The sequence below is a fragment of the Heterodontus francisci genome, chromosome 2 (genome assembly GCF_036365525.1).
Source record: "Heterodontus francisci isolate sHetFra1 chromosome 2, sHetFra1.hap1, whole genome shotgun sequence".
Classification (NCBI taxonomy): domain Eukaryota; kingdom Metazoa; phylum Chordata; class Chondrichthyes; order Heterodontiformes; family Heterodontidae; genus Heterodontus; species Heterodontus francisci.
In genome coordinates this window covers 10,789,588-10,805,954 of record NC_090372.1, presented here as the reverse complement: position 1 = coordinate 10,805,954, position 16,367 = coordinate 10,789,588, and the positions used below count along the sequence as shown (strand labels likewise).

Here is a 16,367-nt window from a genome sequence, read left to right as displayed (position 1 = left end):
TATAAAAGAATCATTAATCAAGGACTCATTTAATACTCTTACCCATGTTACAATCGGTTCTGCAATATTAAAAATGCAGGTATCAAAGAAGTACTTAATTAAAATCCAAGAAATTATGTGAGCCTAGTTTCTTTTGTGGAGTAAGTTGTTGGAATCCACAAGTCATGCATCATTGGCTGTTTTCTTAATACTACAGCTGTCTTACATAGCCTGTGGCTCACACAGGTGTGCAGACGGAAACAAGTGAATATTTACATGAGACATGCAAACGCTGCCTGGGGGCCTAAGGCTATTTTTATGGCAGTCTGTGTGAGTGACTCTCTCTAAATACATATATTACAATGGACATAGTGGGAGTATTTATGCCACCCTACTACTTTTAAGTTGACTCCACAGAACTTACGTTGTCCTTAAACAATCTTTAACATTTGCGTGCATTACAACTGCTGAAAGAAAATCCACTTTCCCTCGTCTTTTTACACAAAAGAGAATGGTTGCTTCACTGTGTGCTTATGAGCAAAAACAGCTCAGAAAAATACTTTGTAACAAATGTATTTGATGAGCTGATCCCACAAAAATCATTAAAAGCTGTATTGTTTCATGGAAATGGTGAGTGGGACGTAACTATAGTCACTGCTCAGAAGAGCCAAATTGTTGACATGAGGGTTGAGTGCAATCCAAGATGGCGATGCACATGGAAAACCATTGCACATTAGGGAAGAATTAGGGACCTAAAACCATTGAAGTTTATAGGACGAAGGAGGCCAGTCACCCATCGTGTGCATGCATACTCTTCGCTACAGAAGTTCAAGACAAATCCCATTGCCCTGTTCTCTCTCCATAGTCCTGTATCATCTTCCGTTTGAAATATTTATCCCATTTTTTCTTAAAAGGTACATTGTTCCATGCTTCAGCTACTCTGTATGGCAAATCATTCCATGCTCCAAGAAATTTCTCCTAACCTCTGTGCTCACTCTCTCAATCATTTTAAATTGACAACCACTCCCCCAGCCACCCATCATTGATTCCCCAACCAGCGGAAATAATCTTCACTCGATCAAAACATTTCATGCAATTTTGAACACCTCTAAGCCTTCTCTGTTCCAGTGGAAGTAGTCCCAGTCGCTCAAATCTCTTGTCATGACTATAGTTTCCCATCCCTGGCATCATCCTAGTGGCTGAATGCTGTCTACAGCTTTGTTACCTTGTCTATATAATGTGGTACCCAAAACTGACCAGAGCTCGAACAGACAAGCATATACCCATAATGAACGGGAAAAGATCAGCTGGTCCATTGAGCCTGCCGCACATAGTCATGGTGCAACTGAGCATCATGAGCCCCAGTGCTCCCCTCCAATCAGCAGCCGCATATTCACCTGGGAAATGTCAAAAAAAGAGAAAACCCCCATGCCAATGTCGGGGGAAAAAAAAGTTGGGAAATTCCCATCTGACCCAAAAGGTGATTGAAACAAGTTCCAGGACACCAAAATGGCCATGAGACACATCACCTAATACCCCACCTACCTTTTATACACCGTGATGTCAATCTCAGCCAGGAACTTGTGCAGCTCCCTTTTGAATGCTTGCAACAAATCCACACTCACTGATCAAGCTGCCAATAACTTGATCCAAAAGTCAGTGACCCCTTGCAAAAGAAAACACCTCCTGACATCTAACCTAGTCCTTTGCTGACTGATATGCATGTCTCCTGTGTTAATTATATATTAATTGTGTTTAGTTGTACGCACACATAGTGGGCATTAACTTGGGATTCATTGAGCCCCTATAAATAGACATAGACTAAAATTGTGGTTGTTGGATTTGAAGGTCTATGCTTGTAATGTGTAACTCTGTAAGTAAATATAAAAGTATGTAAAGATTGACTCCAGTTCTATCCTTCATCAACTGGCTTTCTCATCCTGGATCTTCCTAACCTATCTCATTCAGGCCTCATTGTAATAAATTCAATCCATCCAATGCCTTGCTGGGAGCAGCCTTACTACTTCTGGTGTGGGGGAGTCCAGAGCAAGGGGCTGTAAGCTTAAAATTAGAGCTAGCACATTCAGGGAAAATGCTAAACAAAGGGTAGTGGAAATCTGGAACTCTCTTCCCCAAAAAGTTGTGCAGGCTGGGGGTCGATTGAAAGTATCAAATGGTGATTGATCAGTTTTTGATAGATAAGAATCTAAAGGGATATGTTTAAAAAAAAGTGGGTTGATGAAGTTAAGATGCAGATCAGCATGATTTATTGAATAGCAGAGCAGACTCAAGGGGCTGAATAGCCTATTCCTGTTCCTTTGCTACTAAGTACAGGGAGAATGGGAAGGAGAATGGGAGACAGGAAAAGGACAATCGTACATAGCAGCGGCCCTCAGGAATGCTGTAGCAGGTTCTTTTACAATAATGAACTTCTGACTCTCACAAGAAATTCCTGCAGACATATCACCTTCAAAAACAAGTGACGAAATCTATTGTGTTGAAGTACCTGAAAATTTTTCTTTTTATTATTTCATGGGATGTGGGCATCACGGGCAAGGCCAGCATTTGTTCCCCATCCCTAATTGCCCTTGAACTGAGTGGCTTGCTAGGCCATTTCAGTTTGGTGGTATTTGGTTCTAATTTGATTTTAATTTTTTCTGCGCTAAAACTGTCAGTACACATGGGATCTTTAGTTTACTTGCCTTAGTTATAAATGAGTGCTTGTGAACCTGTGTGTACCAGACTCAAATCCTGCTCCAGTTATCAAATAGTTAACCAATTACTGTTTGTAAAATTTGATTGTCAAGGGAAATGCCATAAGCATGATTATGTTGCAATATAAATGTCAGTAAAACACCATAAATTAACAGTTAGATAATTATGGATGGAAACATTTTACCCATACAGAAAATGGTATGAAGTGTTTTTTTTCGCTATCTTCCACTGACATTTTTCACCACCTGCTGGGACTCATTTGTATCTCAAAAGAGCACACGCTGCAAGATTCCTTTTCATTTCTGTTTTCTCATTAAGGCTCAGAAATCAGGCACAGGAGGGGACACTCAGGCTGCTGAGGAACTTCTGCTTATCAATAAACCCCTGACAGACTTAATTAGCCTGCTTATTCAGCTGGTAAGAATTCATTTCATTTCTGGAATGAGCGAACGTTGGGGTTTGCTTGTTTGCTGTGATGCTGAGTTGAACTTCACAGGTAGAGCGAACAGAAATATTTATTGGTAGAGTATTCTCAAATTAGACTTCAGATAAATTAGTTTTAAAAAAGCAGTTTTAAATAACATTAAAAGATTGTTTCTCAAAATTGCTCAATTAAAATAACGTTTAAAACTAAAGGTAAGCCCAATATTAGTTCTGAATTTCCAAAAGTTTCCACTAGTCTATAGACAGTACAAAAAAAACCCACAAGAGCATGTTGGTTCAGTACAGAGTTGACATTGCAACATACTCCGAAAAAGTATTCCAGCACAGCTTTGGTATCACTCCTAGCAGCCCTCACTGTATCCAAGCAAGAAAAAACAATGTGAAAAGGTCTACGATTCCTATCATCATCCTGCTGGCCTCTAGGCTTCTACATCGCTAACTCAACAATAATTTTTTTATATTTATGTATACATATCATTTATCAGAGCTACAACTCCAGTTGGAACAGGTTCAGATGAGATCATTCTCTTCGCCTTGCGTAGGGTAGTAATGAGGTGTTCAATTTGTCCACATGGCACCTCTTGAAACTAATAGATAAGTTTTTAACAGAAATATCAATACACAACAGTTTCTTTCCAGCTTCTCTTTTCTCTCCTTGTCTCCTGAATGCAGTGACTCGCAGTCAGGTATTGCTATACAGATAGTGGCAGGCCCCTGTTCCTTACCCAAATGGTCATTTTTCATTTGAGTATCTTGACAGGGTTGGGGAAGGAGGGGGAATTTTTTTCGTCACTGCTTGGGCATAGAGTAACATAATGGTAGAACACAAATAGGATAATTGGGTGTAGCATTTACATGCCATTTTAAGTAATAGGTGGTAAATCGTGCAGGCTGCCTCGGTGGTGTACGCCACTCTCTGCCCGGTTTTCCTATCTGTACTCCACCTGTGTGATGCTTTAAGCCTAAGCACAGAAACAGTAATTCTGCTCCAATGACTGTTAGAAGACAATTGTGGGGTGGGGGGGGGGGGGGGGGGGGGTGGGGTGCGGTGGTGAGGGGAACAACACAGGCAGGCCCAATCCTGTCCACATCAATCACATGGGCATTTAATAGTGGTCAAGTAGAAAACTTGGCTGATTTTTTTTCCCTATTCCTAGTTCTGGAGGTGCTGAAGCCAATTATAATTCGTGATCCGTGCTGTGCCTGACTTCAGCATAGACCAGCAATTAATTTGACAAACGTTCTGGTCTATGGGTTCAGTAGCACACAGGATGATGTCCAAATCTTCTAACCAGGTGCTATGAATGTAATAGTCATTGCTGTAAAACTGTGGATGATTTTTTTTCTAAATAAAAGTGAGGGAATATCTTCTAAATTTATCCCTGGCCAGCCTAGGTCACACAACTGTGGCTAACAGGATGTGTAGGGAATCTGCTTTAGCAACCCTGTCTGATATTGTGTGAAGCACATTCTCCTTCCTCCATTTGTTTAAGGTTTTCAGATATGTGCCTACAACTTTTAAGGGTATTCAATCTGCTAATGTTATCCAGTGCAGAAGCAGGACTGTTTGGTATTGAGTTAAAGAGAGATGTGAAGTTTTGGCAGGAGCACTAGAGGAAAAAGTTTCAAGTGACCTAATTTGTATGTATGTTTTGAGAAGAGCGGGTTAATGAATTTTGAAACAGGATTCTTTGATCTGGAAGAAACTGAAGAATGCACTATCTCAGATTCAAGATACGTTGTAGGTGCAACTTACCTATTTTTATAACCAGTGCCTGTTAATCTCTAGCTCTCCAGTGACGATCCAGATGTGCACGAGAGTTCATTGCATTCTCTATCACTCATGGTTCAGCTGTATGGTGGTGAAAACCAAGATAGCCTATCCCAAGAAAACATGGACTGTTTTGCAGAAGCACTAAACTGTAGAAGGGATCCAAAACATCAGAAACTTCTACTTAGAGTCATCAAAAGGCTGGTGAGTAAAAGTTTCAAACAACTATTAATGCAGTTAACAGAGAAGCTGGCACACTGACATTTACGGTTTCTTGTTTGTTTAAACATATTATTGACCTTTAGCCAATCTGAATGACACCTTGAACAAACAGCTAAAATGTATGCTGAAAATATAAAGGAACAGAGCCAGCCGGCTCTTCCTGTTTGTTTTGCTTGCCCATGATAGGCCCAGTGAGACTAATGTCTGCTGAGGGCAGCTGCAGCTCCTGTTATGGGCCTAGTGAAGGCCCTAACAGGTAAAGTCAGAGAGACCTTCCAGGAGCAATTAAAGGCATTGGTACTTCTCCCTTCAGCCTAATCTGAGCCACAGGCTCCCTTAGTTCCCAGCTGCAGTGGGGGGGTTGGTGCCTTTACAGATATGGGCATCACTGTTCATTTTTAAATGGCCCCAAGAGATTTGGGACTGGATCACAGGGTGGCAGAAAATGGTGAGCTGAAGCCCCACCTGCTGTTATTCCAATCCCTCGATAGAGTTCACAGAAGCTTTAGACTATAGTGTTTACAAGAGGAAGAGAGGGATTTTTTTCTCAACCTACAATCTACTAACTCTTGCTGATTGAGGGGAGCAGGGAAATCTGGCAGCCAGCAATGGCAGAATGATTTTGTGAAATGGGTAAGAACACTGAACATTATACAACTTACTGTGTCCCCAAACTTGGAGATGCAGCTCTCTCTTCCTTCATGCAAGTTTAATAGTTGAGGCCCCAGTTCAGATCCTTAGGAAACACCACTGGAAACATCTCACAAGTCAAGGAACATTGCCTTTCTCCCTACTCGCTCTTTCCTGCATACCAATCAATTACCAACCCACATCACAAGGTTGCCTCCAATTCCATATGCTCCCATTTTTGCTGCTAATTCTTTGAGTGCAACCTTATCAAATGCCTTCTGGAAGTCCATATAGATAGCATCCATAGACACTTCCCTATCCACCATGCTAGTGATCTCAAGCAATTCAGCTAGATTAATCAGACATGACCTACCCTTCACAAATCTGTGTTGACACTCTTTGCTCAGTAAATATTTGTGAACGTGCTGAGTCACTCTGGGTTGGATTTTCTTGAAACAAATGGTGGCCCGCGCATGCGGGCTGCGCGCTGCAATCTTCCTCGTGGTGGCCCAGGTTGATCCAGCTGGGCCCTGTGCAAAGGCATTGGCGCCATTTCTAAAGGGCAGCCAGCCCTGCCGGGTCGTTTAAATTTTTAAAGGGCTAACTCCCGCCCCCCCCCCCCCCAATTGTACCGCCAATAAATCCATTGCCCCTCCTCCCCAATAACAATTAAATTCAACATTTGCCCTCCCCCCCCGCCCCCCATTCAACACTTGCCCTTTCCCCCCACCAAACCGTTCAAAGTGCAGAGGACTCCCCTACACTAGTAATTTGCATTAGAGTCAGGTTCCCCCCACCATCACTGCACTAAAGATCATAATTCCCCCCCTTCCCCACCATGATGAAGGTGCATGAGTGCCAGCCGCCACTCGGAAGATCGTGACCTGACTGTAAGATCACTGTTGACTTTACTTAAATGTATTCATTTCATTAATTTAAATATGTTAATCCATGTCCCGTCACGCAGCAGTAGGGGGGCTGCTACGGAGCCTCGCTGCCGCCGGAAAGATCGGGCCCAGCACTCTCAGTGTCGGGCTCCATGGTGGACCTCTGCCGGAATGACCTTCCGCCACCACCATGGAGCCCAATGTCGGGAGCTCAGTAAAATCCCAGCCTCTGTCTCTAATGATACATTCCAGTTACTTCCCCACAGGTGGTGTTAAACTGATGGGCCTGCAGTTCCCTAGTTTCCCCTTCCCTCCCTTCTCAAATAATGCAGTGGCATTTGCAAGTTTCCAATTTAAAGGCACAATTCCTGAATCTAGAGAGCCCTTGGAAAATTCTGACCAACAGATTTGCACTTTCTTCACTTTTTCTTAGTTAGGAAGTATGTCTGTGTGAACATAATGATTGGGATTGGCTATGATGTTCCCGCACCCCCCCACCCCGCAATTATTGAATAGTTTGGCAACACTTACTGCCTCATCTTAGGTGATAAATTGCTCCTCCAGTGAGGATAAGAGAGGGTTGCCGGCTCCCAGATTACAATTTCCCAGTATGGGCCTTCAGGAGAGGAGAGAAAATTTCAGGGAAAAGTAAAATGGTGCTCATTATAGACATGAAAAAACTAATGAAACTGTCACAAAGATGCAGTTTCAGAACTTAAAGGAGAATTGATAATCCAACCCATTCGTTTCCCTTTACGCTCTGTACATTCTGTGGACACAAATTATGTGAGAAAGACCATTTATGACGAGAGTTTTGAATGCTTCTTTGACTTTAATGTTCATGTAATGTCTTTGTTTTTAGATTTGATTGTTCTGTTGATTTAATTAACAGATCTAAAGAACTAATTTATTTCATTCTAAAAACATGTATGCTTGATGCAGATATCCAAAGTCTTCATGTCACACAGTTGATATTAAGCTTTTTATTTTGCTCGCTCTGTTTAATTGGATTATTTGATTTGTTTTGTGAAATCTCTCATCTGATCAAACCACTTCAATGATACGTAAGAGATTAAAAGCAGAAACTTTGAGACAGTAAATGGGGTTCTGTCACAAGCTGTTGGTGATGAAGTTCTCAGTGGGTTTTAAGGCTTGAACTGGAGTCAATATGAGTAAAATTTGCTGTGCAATCTGAATAACCACTTTAACTTAAATCAAAAGTCCATTCTTCCTAAGGGTAACATATACCTGTAATATAGATTTAGCATTTGCTGTTAGTTGTTCTTGATATTACTATCTATTTGTAAATAACAAAGTTTGTACATCTCTGGACTTTGTAATAATATCTACTACTTTGTAGAGAGTTGACTAGCATTGTATAAGACAGCTTTAAATCCAGTGTGCAGATTATGGAAGTGTTAGCACTCATGTTGCACCTCTGCAAGGTCAGACTATAAGAAATGAGTACAGCTTTTGAACTGTAGAGGACACAAGTCTACAAGCATGGGAACAGCTGTTGAACCACTAAGCGACCTAAAGTTGTAAAACCATGGTTCAAAGAGTTAGGACTACAGTACTCCCAATAAGTACCTTTGCATAACTACTCACACTTGTAAAGTACTCTTACATAGCACAAACATTTCAGAACATTAAGAATGAGGGTAAAAGTGGACAGTAAGCAGGTAAGGGAAAAATTACAAGGAATGAATTTAGAGGGGGAATTAAAGGCATGGTCAAAGTTAGGGGCTTTTAAGAAACCAGGAAGGAGGGGGCAAGGTGCAGCAGTTTTGGGAGACAGTCCAGCCAAGGCAGTGTCTGATGGATTAGCTTCTGTTGGTTGAGTGTGGGACTGGGCACCTAGTAATTATACAAAGTAAGAGGAGTGAAGGATGTGGGTGGGACTTTAGACTGGAGATGATCACTCAAAAAGCATGGAGTGAGGCCATGAAAGAATCTGAAGACAATTCACTGGGAAGCTAGTGGAAGTTAGTAAGTCGATGGGCATATGTAACTTTGTGAGGGAACGGGCATAGATCATACATTTCTGGATTAGTTGAAGTTATTGGAAGCAGGGAGGCTGACAACCAGACTTTCCAATCTTCAAGGTGGTGAAGGCATGGATTAAGGTTTCAGTATCTCTGAGGGATAAATTGGGTGAAAGCTGGTGATAGAAAAATGCAGTCTTGAGTGGTTGCAGGACAGACAGTTCAGATCAAGGTCAAGCAAAAGTGAAGTGTACTGGAGGAGCAATTGGTGACGCTCCACAACATTAGGAGCTTCATTTAATCACGGCAAATTGGGGTCCAGTAATGTACCCAGGACCCGATGCAATTTTAATAACCTACTGAGCAATATGAATGGTCTGTTCAGTGAAACCTAGTGGCAACGTACCCTCTAATTTTTTTTTTTAGTGAGTGGGCCCTTTAAATTTTTTTGTGCAGCCGCACACCGGCAACTTAAAGGGGCCGACTTGTGTGCGGCCAACGCGGGAACTTTTGGGTTGCCGCACAGCTTAGAGGGAGCATTGCCTGGCGATACAACAGAAGAGGCCCAAAAAGCTAAGTGTTAAATATTTTTGTAAGGTTAGGAGGAGCAGGAGTGTGCCAGCCCACCGGTGACACTATAACAAGGCCCCGCCCTCAAAATGGACCACACCTTCCCCCCCCCCCCCCCCCCACCCCCGTCAATCAGTTGCGCAATCAGTTAAAATCAACCCTCATGGGTCAGTACTTCTGTCCTCAGTATGTAATATGTATAGATGATTTGGGTAATAGGAAACACAATTTTAAAGTTTTCTAACAAAGCAAATGTAGGTTTGGTAAACAGCAAGGACTGTAAAAGATTTTTGGACAATGTAGACAACTTAACAAAATGGGCAGCCAATTGGTAGATGCAATTTAAATTGGATAAATGAGAGGTAATACATTTTGAGAGGATAAACAAGGGGGGTGGGGGACTTTAACTGTCAGCGGATTTCCAGCGGGAAACGGTTGGTTTTAGTTAGATTCCTGCCTGCCCGCATCAGAATGAGGTAACGGTGAGTTTAACTGTTTGGCCACATTAACATTTTTTTTTTATTGGTTTCATGGGATGTGGGCCTCGCTGGCAAAGCCAGCATTTGCTGCCCATCCCTAATTGCCCTTGAGAAGGTGGTAGTGAGCTGCCTTCTTCAACCACTATCGTCCATCTGCTGTGGGTATACCCACACTGCTGTTCGGAAGGGAGTTCCAGGATCCAGCGACAGTGAAGGAATGGCGATATATTGCCAAGTCAGGATGGTGTGTGGCTTGGAGGGGAACTTGCAGATGGGGCAATTAGGGATGGGCGACAAATGCTGGCTTTGCCAGCGACGCCCACATCCCATGAAACCAATAAAAAAAAAATGTTAATGTGGCCAAACAGTTAAACTCACCGTTACCTCATTTTGATGTGGGCAGGCAGGATTCTAACTGAAACTAACCATTTCCCGCTGGAAATCTGCTGACAGTTCCCATGCGTCTGCTGCTCTTGTCCTTCTAGGTGGTAGAGGTCGTGGATTTGGAAGGTGTTGTTGAAGGAGTCTTGCTGAGTTGCTGCAGTGCACCTTGTATATGGTATACACAGCTGCCACTGTGTGTCGGTGGTGAAGGGAGTGAATGTTTAAGGTGGTAGATGGCCTGCCGATCAAGCAAGCTGCATTGTCCTGGATATTGTTGAGCTTCTTGAGTGTTGTTGGAGCTGCACTCATCCAGGCAAGTGGAAAGTATTCCATCACGCTCTTAACTTCTGCCATGCAGCTGCTGGAAAGGCTTTGGAAAGTCAGGAGGTGAGTTACTCGCCACAGAATTCCCAATCTCTGACTTGCTTTTGTAGTCACAGTATTTATGTGGTTGCTGCAGTTCAGTTTCTGATCAATGGTAACCCCAGAATGTTGATAGTGGGGGACTTGGCAATGGTAATGGCGTTGAATGTCAAGGGGAGATGGTTGGATTCTCTCTTGTTGGAGATGGTCATTGCCTGGCACTTGTGTGGCACAACTGTTACTCGCCACTTATCAGCCCAAGCTTGAATGTTGTCCAGGTCTTGCTGCTTCTGGACCCGGACTGCATCAGTATCTGAAGAGTTGCGAATAATACTGAACATCGTGCAATCATCAGCGAACATCCATACTTCTGACGTTATGATGGAGGGAAGGTCTTTGATGAAGCAGCTGAAGATGGTTGGGCCTTGGACACTACCCTTAGGAACTCCTGCAGCAATGTCCATGCATCAGCTGACTTCCTGTGCGAAAGTGGTTGCCGGTCTGTGGGATTTTGGGTGGCTCTTGTCCACTTGCTGGCACTCGGGTAAGTGAGGTGGCCAGGGATTCCAGGAGGTCCCACAGTAGAGAAATGGAGGAGAGGGCATCTAAGCTTTCTCTGTGGGACCTGCAGGAGCATCCCTGCTCCTCTTGGCGCCACAAAGGAAAGTAGAAATCTTACCTCGAATGATACAGAACCATAGAACTGTAGAAAAATTATGGCACAGAAGGAGGCCATTCAGTCCATCGTGTCTGTGCTAAAGGCCTGCTACCCGACCCAAACCCGACAGGACCCAACGACATGTGTTGAGTTCGGGCCGGGTCAGGCCCATCTTCCAGATCCGGCTTTCGAGGTCGGGTCGGGTCAGGCCGGGTCGAGTCAGGTCTGACACATATGGTAGGTGCTCTGCTGGTAAGTATTAAAATTTTAAAACTTACCTGAGCTGGGAGTCCGGGATGAAACTGAGTCTGCACAGTGAGCGAGTGACATCACTGTGACGTCATCACGCATGCGCTGCAGATTCCTGGAGGTTCCGAATCCAAAGGTAAGTAAAGAGATGGTCGGTTCGAGGTCGGGCTCGGGGCAAAATCGGAGGGACTTGGGCTGGGTTGGGCTCGAGTCCGCAGTGGTTTCGTCGGGTTCGAGTTGATTCTTTTTCCCGACCTGAGCAGGCCTTTAGTCTGCGCCGGGCAAAAAAACTAGCCGCCCAATCTAATCCCACCTTCCAGCATCCGGTCCGTAGCCTTGCATGTTACAGCACCTCAGGTGGATGTACAGGTACCTTTTAAAAGAGTTGAGGGTTTCTGCCTTCACCACCATTCCTGGCAGTGAATTCCAGACACCCACCACCTTCTGGGTGAAAATGTTTTCCCTCATGTCCCCTCTAATCCTTCTACCAGTCACCTTAAATCTGTGCCCCCTGGTAACTGACCTCTCCACTATGGGAAACAGGTCCTTCCTGTCTGCTCTATCTAGGCCCCTCATAATTTTGTACACCTCAATTATGTCACCCCTCAGCCTCCTCTGTTCTAAGGAAAACAACCCTAGCCTATTCAATCTTTCCTCATAGCTGCAACTTTCAAGCACTGGTAACATTCTTCTAAATCTCCTCTGTACTCTCTCCAAAGTAATTATGTCCTTCCTGCAATGTGGTGACCAGAATTATATGCAGTACTCCAGCTGTGGCCTAACCAGCATTTTATGCAGTTCCAGCATTGAATCCCTGCTTTTGTATTCTATACGTCGGCCAATAAAGGAAAGCATTCCAAGTGCCCTCTTCACCACTCTATCTACCTGTCCTGTCACCTTCCGGGACCTGTGGACATGCACTCCAAGGTCTCTCATTTCTTCTACCCCTCTCAATATCCTCCCGTTCATTGTGTGTTCCCTTGCTTATTTTGTGTTTAATTTTTGAATTTAAAGAAATTCATCCTTTTAGTACCAAAGTCAGGGTGGAGGACAGAGTTTGTAGGTGATGGCTTATAGTGGAGTTTAGGTTTGCTGTTGTTGTCCAAGATAATTCTGGCTTAATAGAAATATTTGGCAACAGTTATGGAGCAGTAAGGGATTAAGCCAGATCTGGCAGTGTACTCTGAGCTATATCCTACAGATTTGAGTGCATGAAGGGGACTATACCGGAGTAACAGTGCGGATAGTAAATCTAGGAGACAATCTTGTGGAGACAAGGACTTTGAAAAGCAAATCAAAACAGTTGCAGAGTAAATGTACTGGAGGCAATGATGGAGGATCAGCTGATGGGGGTTTGAAAGTTAAAGAGGGCACTTATGAAGGAGTTGGAAGGTATTTTTTAGAGCAGTGGAGAGAGAGTGCAAGCAGGTTATAGTCAGGCAAAGATTTGGGTTAAGGAGATAGGTGAACAAGTATTTATAAAAGGCTCTGTACATATAATCAATAGAACATCAAATTATTAAAGAATGCTTGGAAGCAGTAAATTGCCACAATTCTGGGAATACATTACAATACACCTTCTGCCAAGAGTTGCTTTTCACTTAATGAGTCAAATAAATATATGACATTTTCTGGACTTTGTGGCTAAGTGCTTGGGTAGAACATGGTACCTGATATTAAGATTTCTTTACCTATTGTGTTGCTATGCAACCCTAAGCCATCACACCATCAAGCTCAGAAATAATTACAAAGCATTATCTAACCAACACTTTCTGAGGCTCCAAAGGAAATGCAGTGTAGGTTTTATTTGCAGTATTCATTAGTGTATATTTCAAAATGGGATGTCCTGTCTCAGACAACTGGCTGGCTAGATAATCACTATAATTTTAAAAAAATGAGGGACGCTTTTCCTCCAATGGCCCAGTGAGTAGCTGAGATCAACAGACCAAGAAGAACTTAAGGGTGATCCCCCACAAGCTGCATTAACTAGCGTCAGCCGAAGCAGGAGTTTCAGGGTTAGCGTAGTTTATTGGAGCACTAAGAGGATTAATGTAAGTTTCCTTTTTCTTATTAACAATCCAATTTATAATGCCTTATACACTTTGCCACAGCACCACTGCATAAGAATCAAGAATTTGAATAGCATTTACAAATGAGGAAAATTTGCATCCAAATGTCAAAGATTAAAATAATTTCTTGTAACAGTGCACTTGCAGAAGATCCTGTAATGCTTTGCAATTTGAGACATCTGAAATGTACAGTTAATACATTATGAAAGTTATAATACATTTTTAATAAGTACTAAAACATTTACAGTAAAGCAACAGCTTTCAGAAATGCTCGACACTAAAGTTATAATACTCCTTAACTGGATGTCATGAAATATTTACACTTAATTGAAGCAAACTGCACACAGTCTCAGTCATATACCTTACCATGACCTTTAGCAGATGGATAATAGTTGGATTGTAAAGTCATCAAAAACCCATTCTGCATAATAATGCATTTTGATTGCTTCATTTTAATGAAAACGTTAAAATAAAAGCAAATTACTGCAGATGCTGCAAATCTGAAATAAAAACAAAAAGTCCTGAAAATACACAGCAGGTCTGGCAGCATCTGTGGAGAGAGAAACAGAGATAATGTTTCAGGTCTGTGACCTTTGATCAGAACTAATGAAAATATTTCCTGTTTAAGAAAAACACAGGTTAAAACTCATTGTGAAGTTCATGTACAAACATGTGCTTGTACCAAATTCCTGTGTGCATTGATTTTATTCATGTGTGAGCCTGTATATTTTAAGCAGGTTAATGTCTGTGTAAATATAATATACACAGGTACGAAGAGTGCAATCAGCACTTGTGCATGAAGTTCTACCACACCAGAAAGCAGAAATTTCAAGCTGTTTGCTTCACTTAAAATAAAGTTTAATTTGCAACACCTAATTATACATTTACTGGGAACCAGATTAATTGGACAGATTTGCTTTTGGAAAAAAAAGCCTCATTATTTGCAGGGTTTGTGCTCTTCTGCTGTTGGACAGTTTTTGGTGAAAGGCATTTATACCAAGGGTGGTGACAAAATAAGTAAAAAAATATCATTGTCATTCTGAGTGACTAAAATGTCTCCTCCTCCCTCCCTCTTATTCACGGGGGTAATTTTAACCTAACTCGGTGGGCAGGAAACTTACAGAATCGGGTGGAATGTTGGTTTTGCACTCCTCCCAAAATTATTCTCCAATGACTTCATGTTGTTCTAGTGGTTGTGCTCCCAATAGGCACTGAATTCCAGGTTTTTGGCCTAACAACAATGTAGGTAGGAATGGTGACAGATGTCCAAGTTAGGATGGCATGTGCCTTCAAAAGGAATTTGGTGATGATGGTGTTCCCATCTTATTGCCATTTTTGTTCTTTTCAGTGGTTGGGAGTTGCTTTCGAAGTAAGCATGGCGAGTTGTTGTAGTGAATCCTGTAGATAGTACTTTATACATTAACAGTGTACTGCTGCTGCAGTGGGGGTGGATATTCTTTGCAGTGGCTGGCATGCCAGATGGACAGACTGATTTTTTTCTAGATGAAGATGAGCTTCCTGAATATCTTTGCAGCAGCATCCATCTAGACAAGTGTTGAGCCACTCATTGAAGAATATCCAGCCTCTGTCCTGCTCTGGTAGTCACATTGTTAAGATGACTTGTCCACTAAATTTCTGGTCAATGTTGTTGTTGCTTGACTTCACAATGATGGTGTAATTAAAGCTCAGGTTGGGCTGTTCATTTGTTGGAGATAGCATTATCTGCTTTTGGAATACTACGGGGATGTCGTTTACTTAAAAAAAGGTCAAGGAGGTTGTTGAGCAGGATATTCCACTTCTGCATCCCTGCTGGTTGCTACTTAATTAAGTGGAGATTTTGCAATTCGTTTCCAATAATTTATTCCATAATTTAATTCAGTATTAGCATATGTTCAATAAGTTTGTTTTGTCACCCTTTTTGACTATGGGCATTGTGAGCCTGTGTCAGATCCACCATGACCTCCTCAGTTCCGATGAAGGGTCACTGACCTGAAACATTAACTATTCTTCTGTCTCCACAGATGCTGCCAGACCTGCTGAGTATTTCCAGCATTTCTTGTTTTTATTTCAGATTTCTAGCATCTGCAGTATTTTGCTTTTTTATATATATTATTATGACCTCCTCAGTGTTCTCTGACACCTTTGCACTGACAGTCAATGCCTCTCTTTATAATCAGGAATAATTAAATACTATCTTAGTATTCATTTCATTTTATCCCATCTAGTACTGCAATTTCATTTATGCTGACTTTGTTAATTTTACCTAGGTTATCACTATTTAGGGAGGAAGTGTTCTTTACATCCTCTAGGAAGTTGAGCAAACTTGGCATTTAATATGTACAATCACTGCACAGTAGCAAGCAACAGGAATACTGAACTATATGACCAAAGTAGTACAGTAGAAGTCTGAGGAACTCCTGCTTAAACTGTACATTCTCTAGATCACACCTGAAGTGCTGTGCCCAGTTCTAGTCACTGTGACACATAGCGGGGTGATTAGACAGGTTAAGCACTACATCTGCTGTTATATCTGAAGGACATGAACTTCTAAACAGCTCCGCTCCCTAAATAGCAATAATTCAAGCCCTGAAGCCAGTGGAGAGAAGAGCAATAAGACTGTTTGTTATTGCCAGTGGAATGAGTTATGAGGAAAGATTGGAAAATTGTAAACTTGAAAGGAGATGATTAAAGTAGACTTCATGCTAGATAATAAAATGTAAATCCTGAATACTACATCAAATTAAACTGTGGCAGGAGAACAAGAGAGCAGAGGTTGAAATTAGCAAGTTGAAGAGTATTCACACAAAGAACCATTAGTATGTGGAATTTGGGCCAATTAATGAAAGCAAGAACCTTGAAATTACTTAAGTAACAGTCAGGTACTGTAATAGGAGGCAAGGTAGGTTCCTTTTTGGATGGATGAGTTAGATTAGGTCAATGGCCATTCTCATCCTGACCTAAC

General features: G+C 42.1%; 1 protein-coding gene across 8 annotated transcripts in view; it reads left to right on the top strand.

The window, feature by feature from the left end:
• Positions 1 to 16,367, top strand: part of ulk4 (unc-51 like kinase 4) — a 448,354-nt gene that overhangs the window by 375,325 nt on the left and 56,662 nt on the right. For all 8 annotated transcript variants that reach the window (XM_068054427.1, XM_068054423.1, XM_068054428.1 and 5 more), the window contains 2 exons: positions 3,013 to 3,111; positions 4,928 to 5,113. In XM_068054427.1, coding sequence (XP_067910528.1) covers positions 3,013 to 3,111; positions 4,928 to 5,113 — 285 coding nt within the window. The remainder of the gene's footprint in view (positions 1 to 3,012; positions 3,112 to 4,927; positions 5,114 to 16,367) is intronic.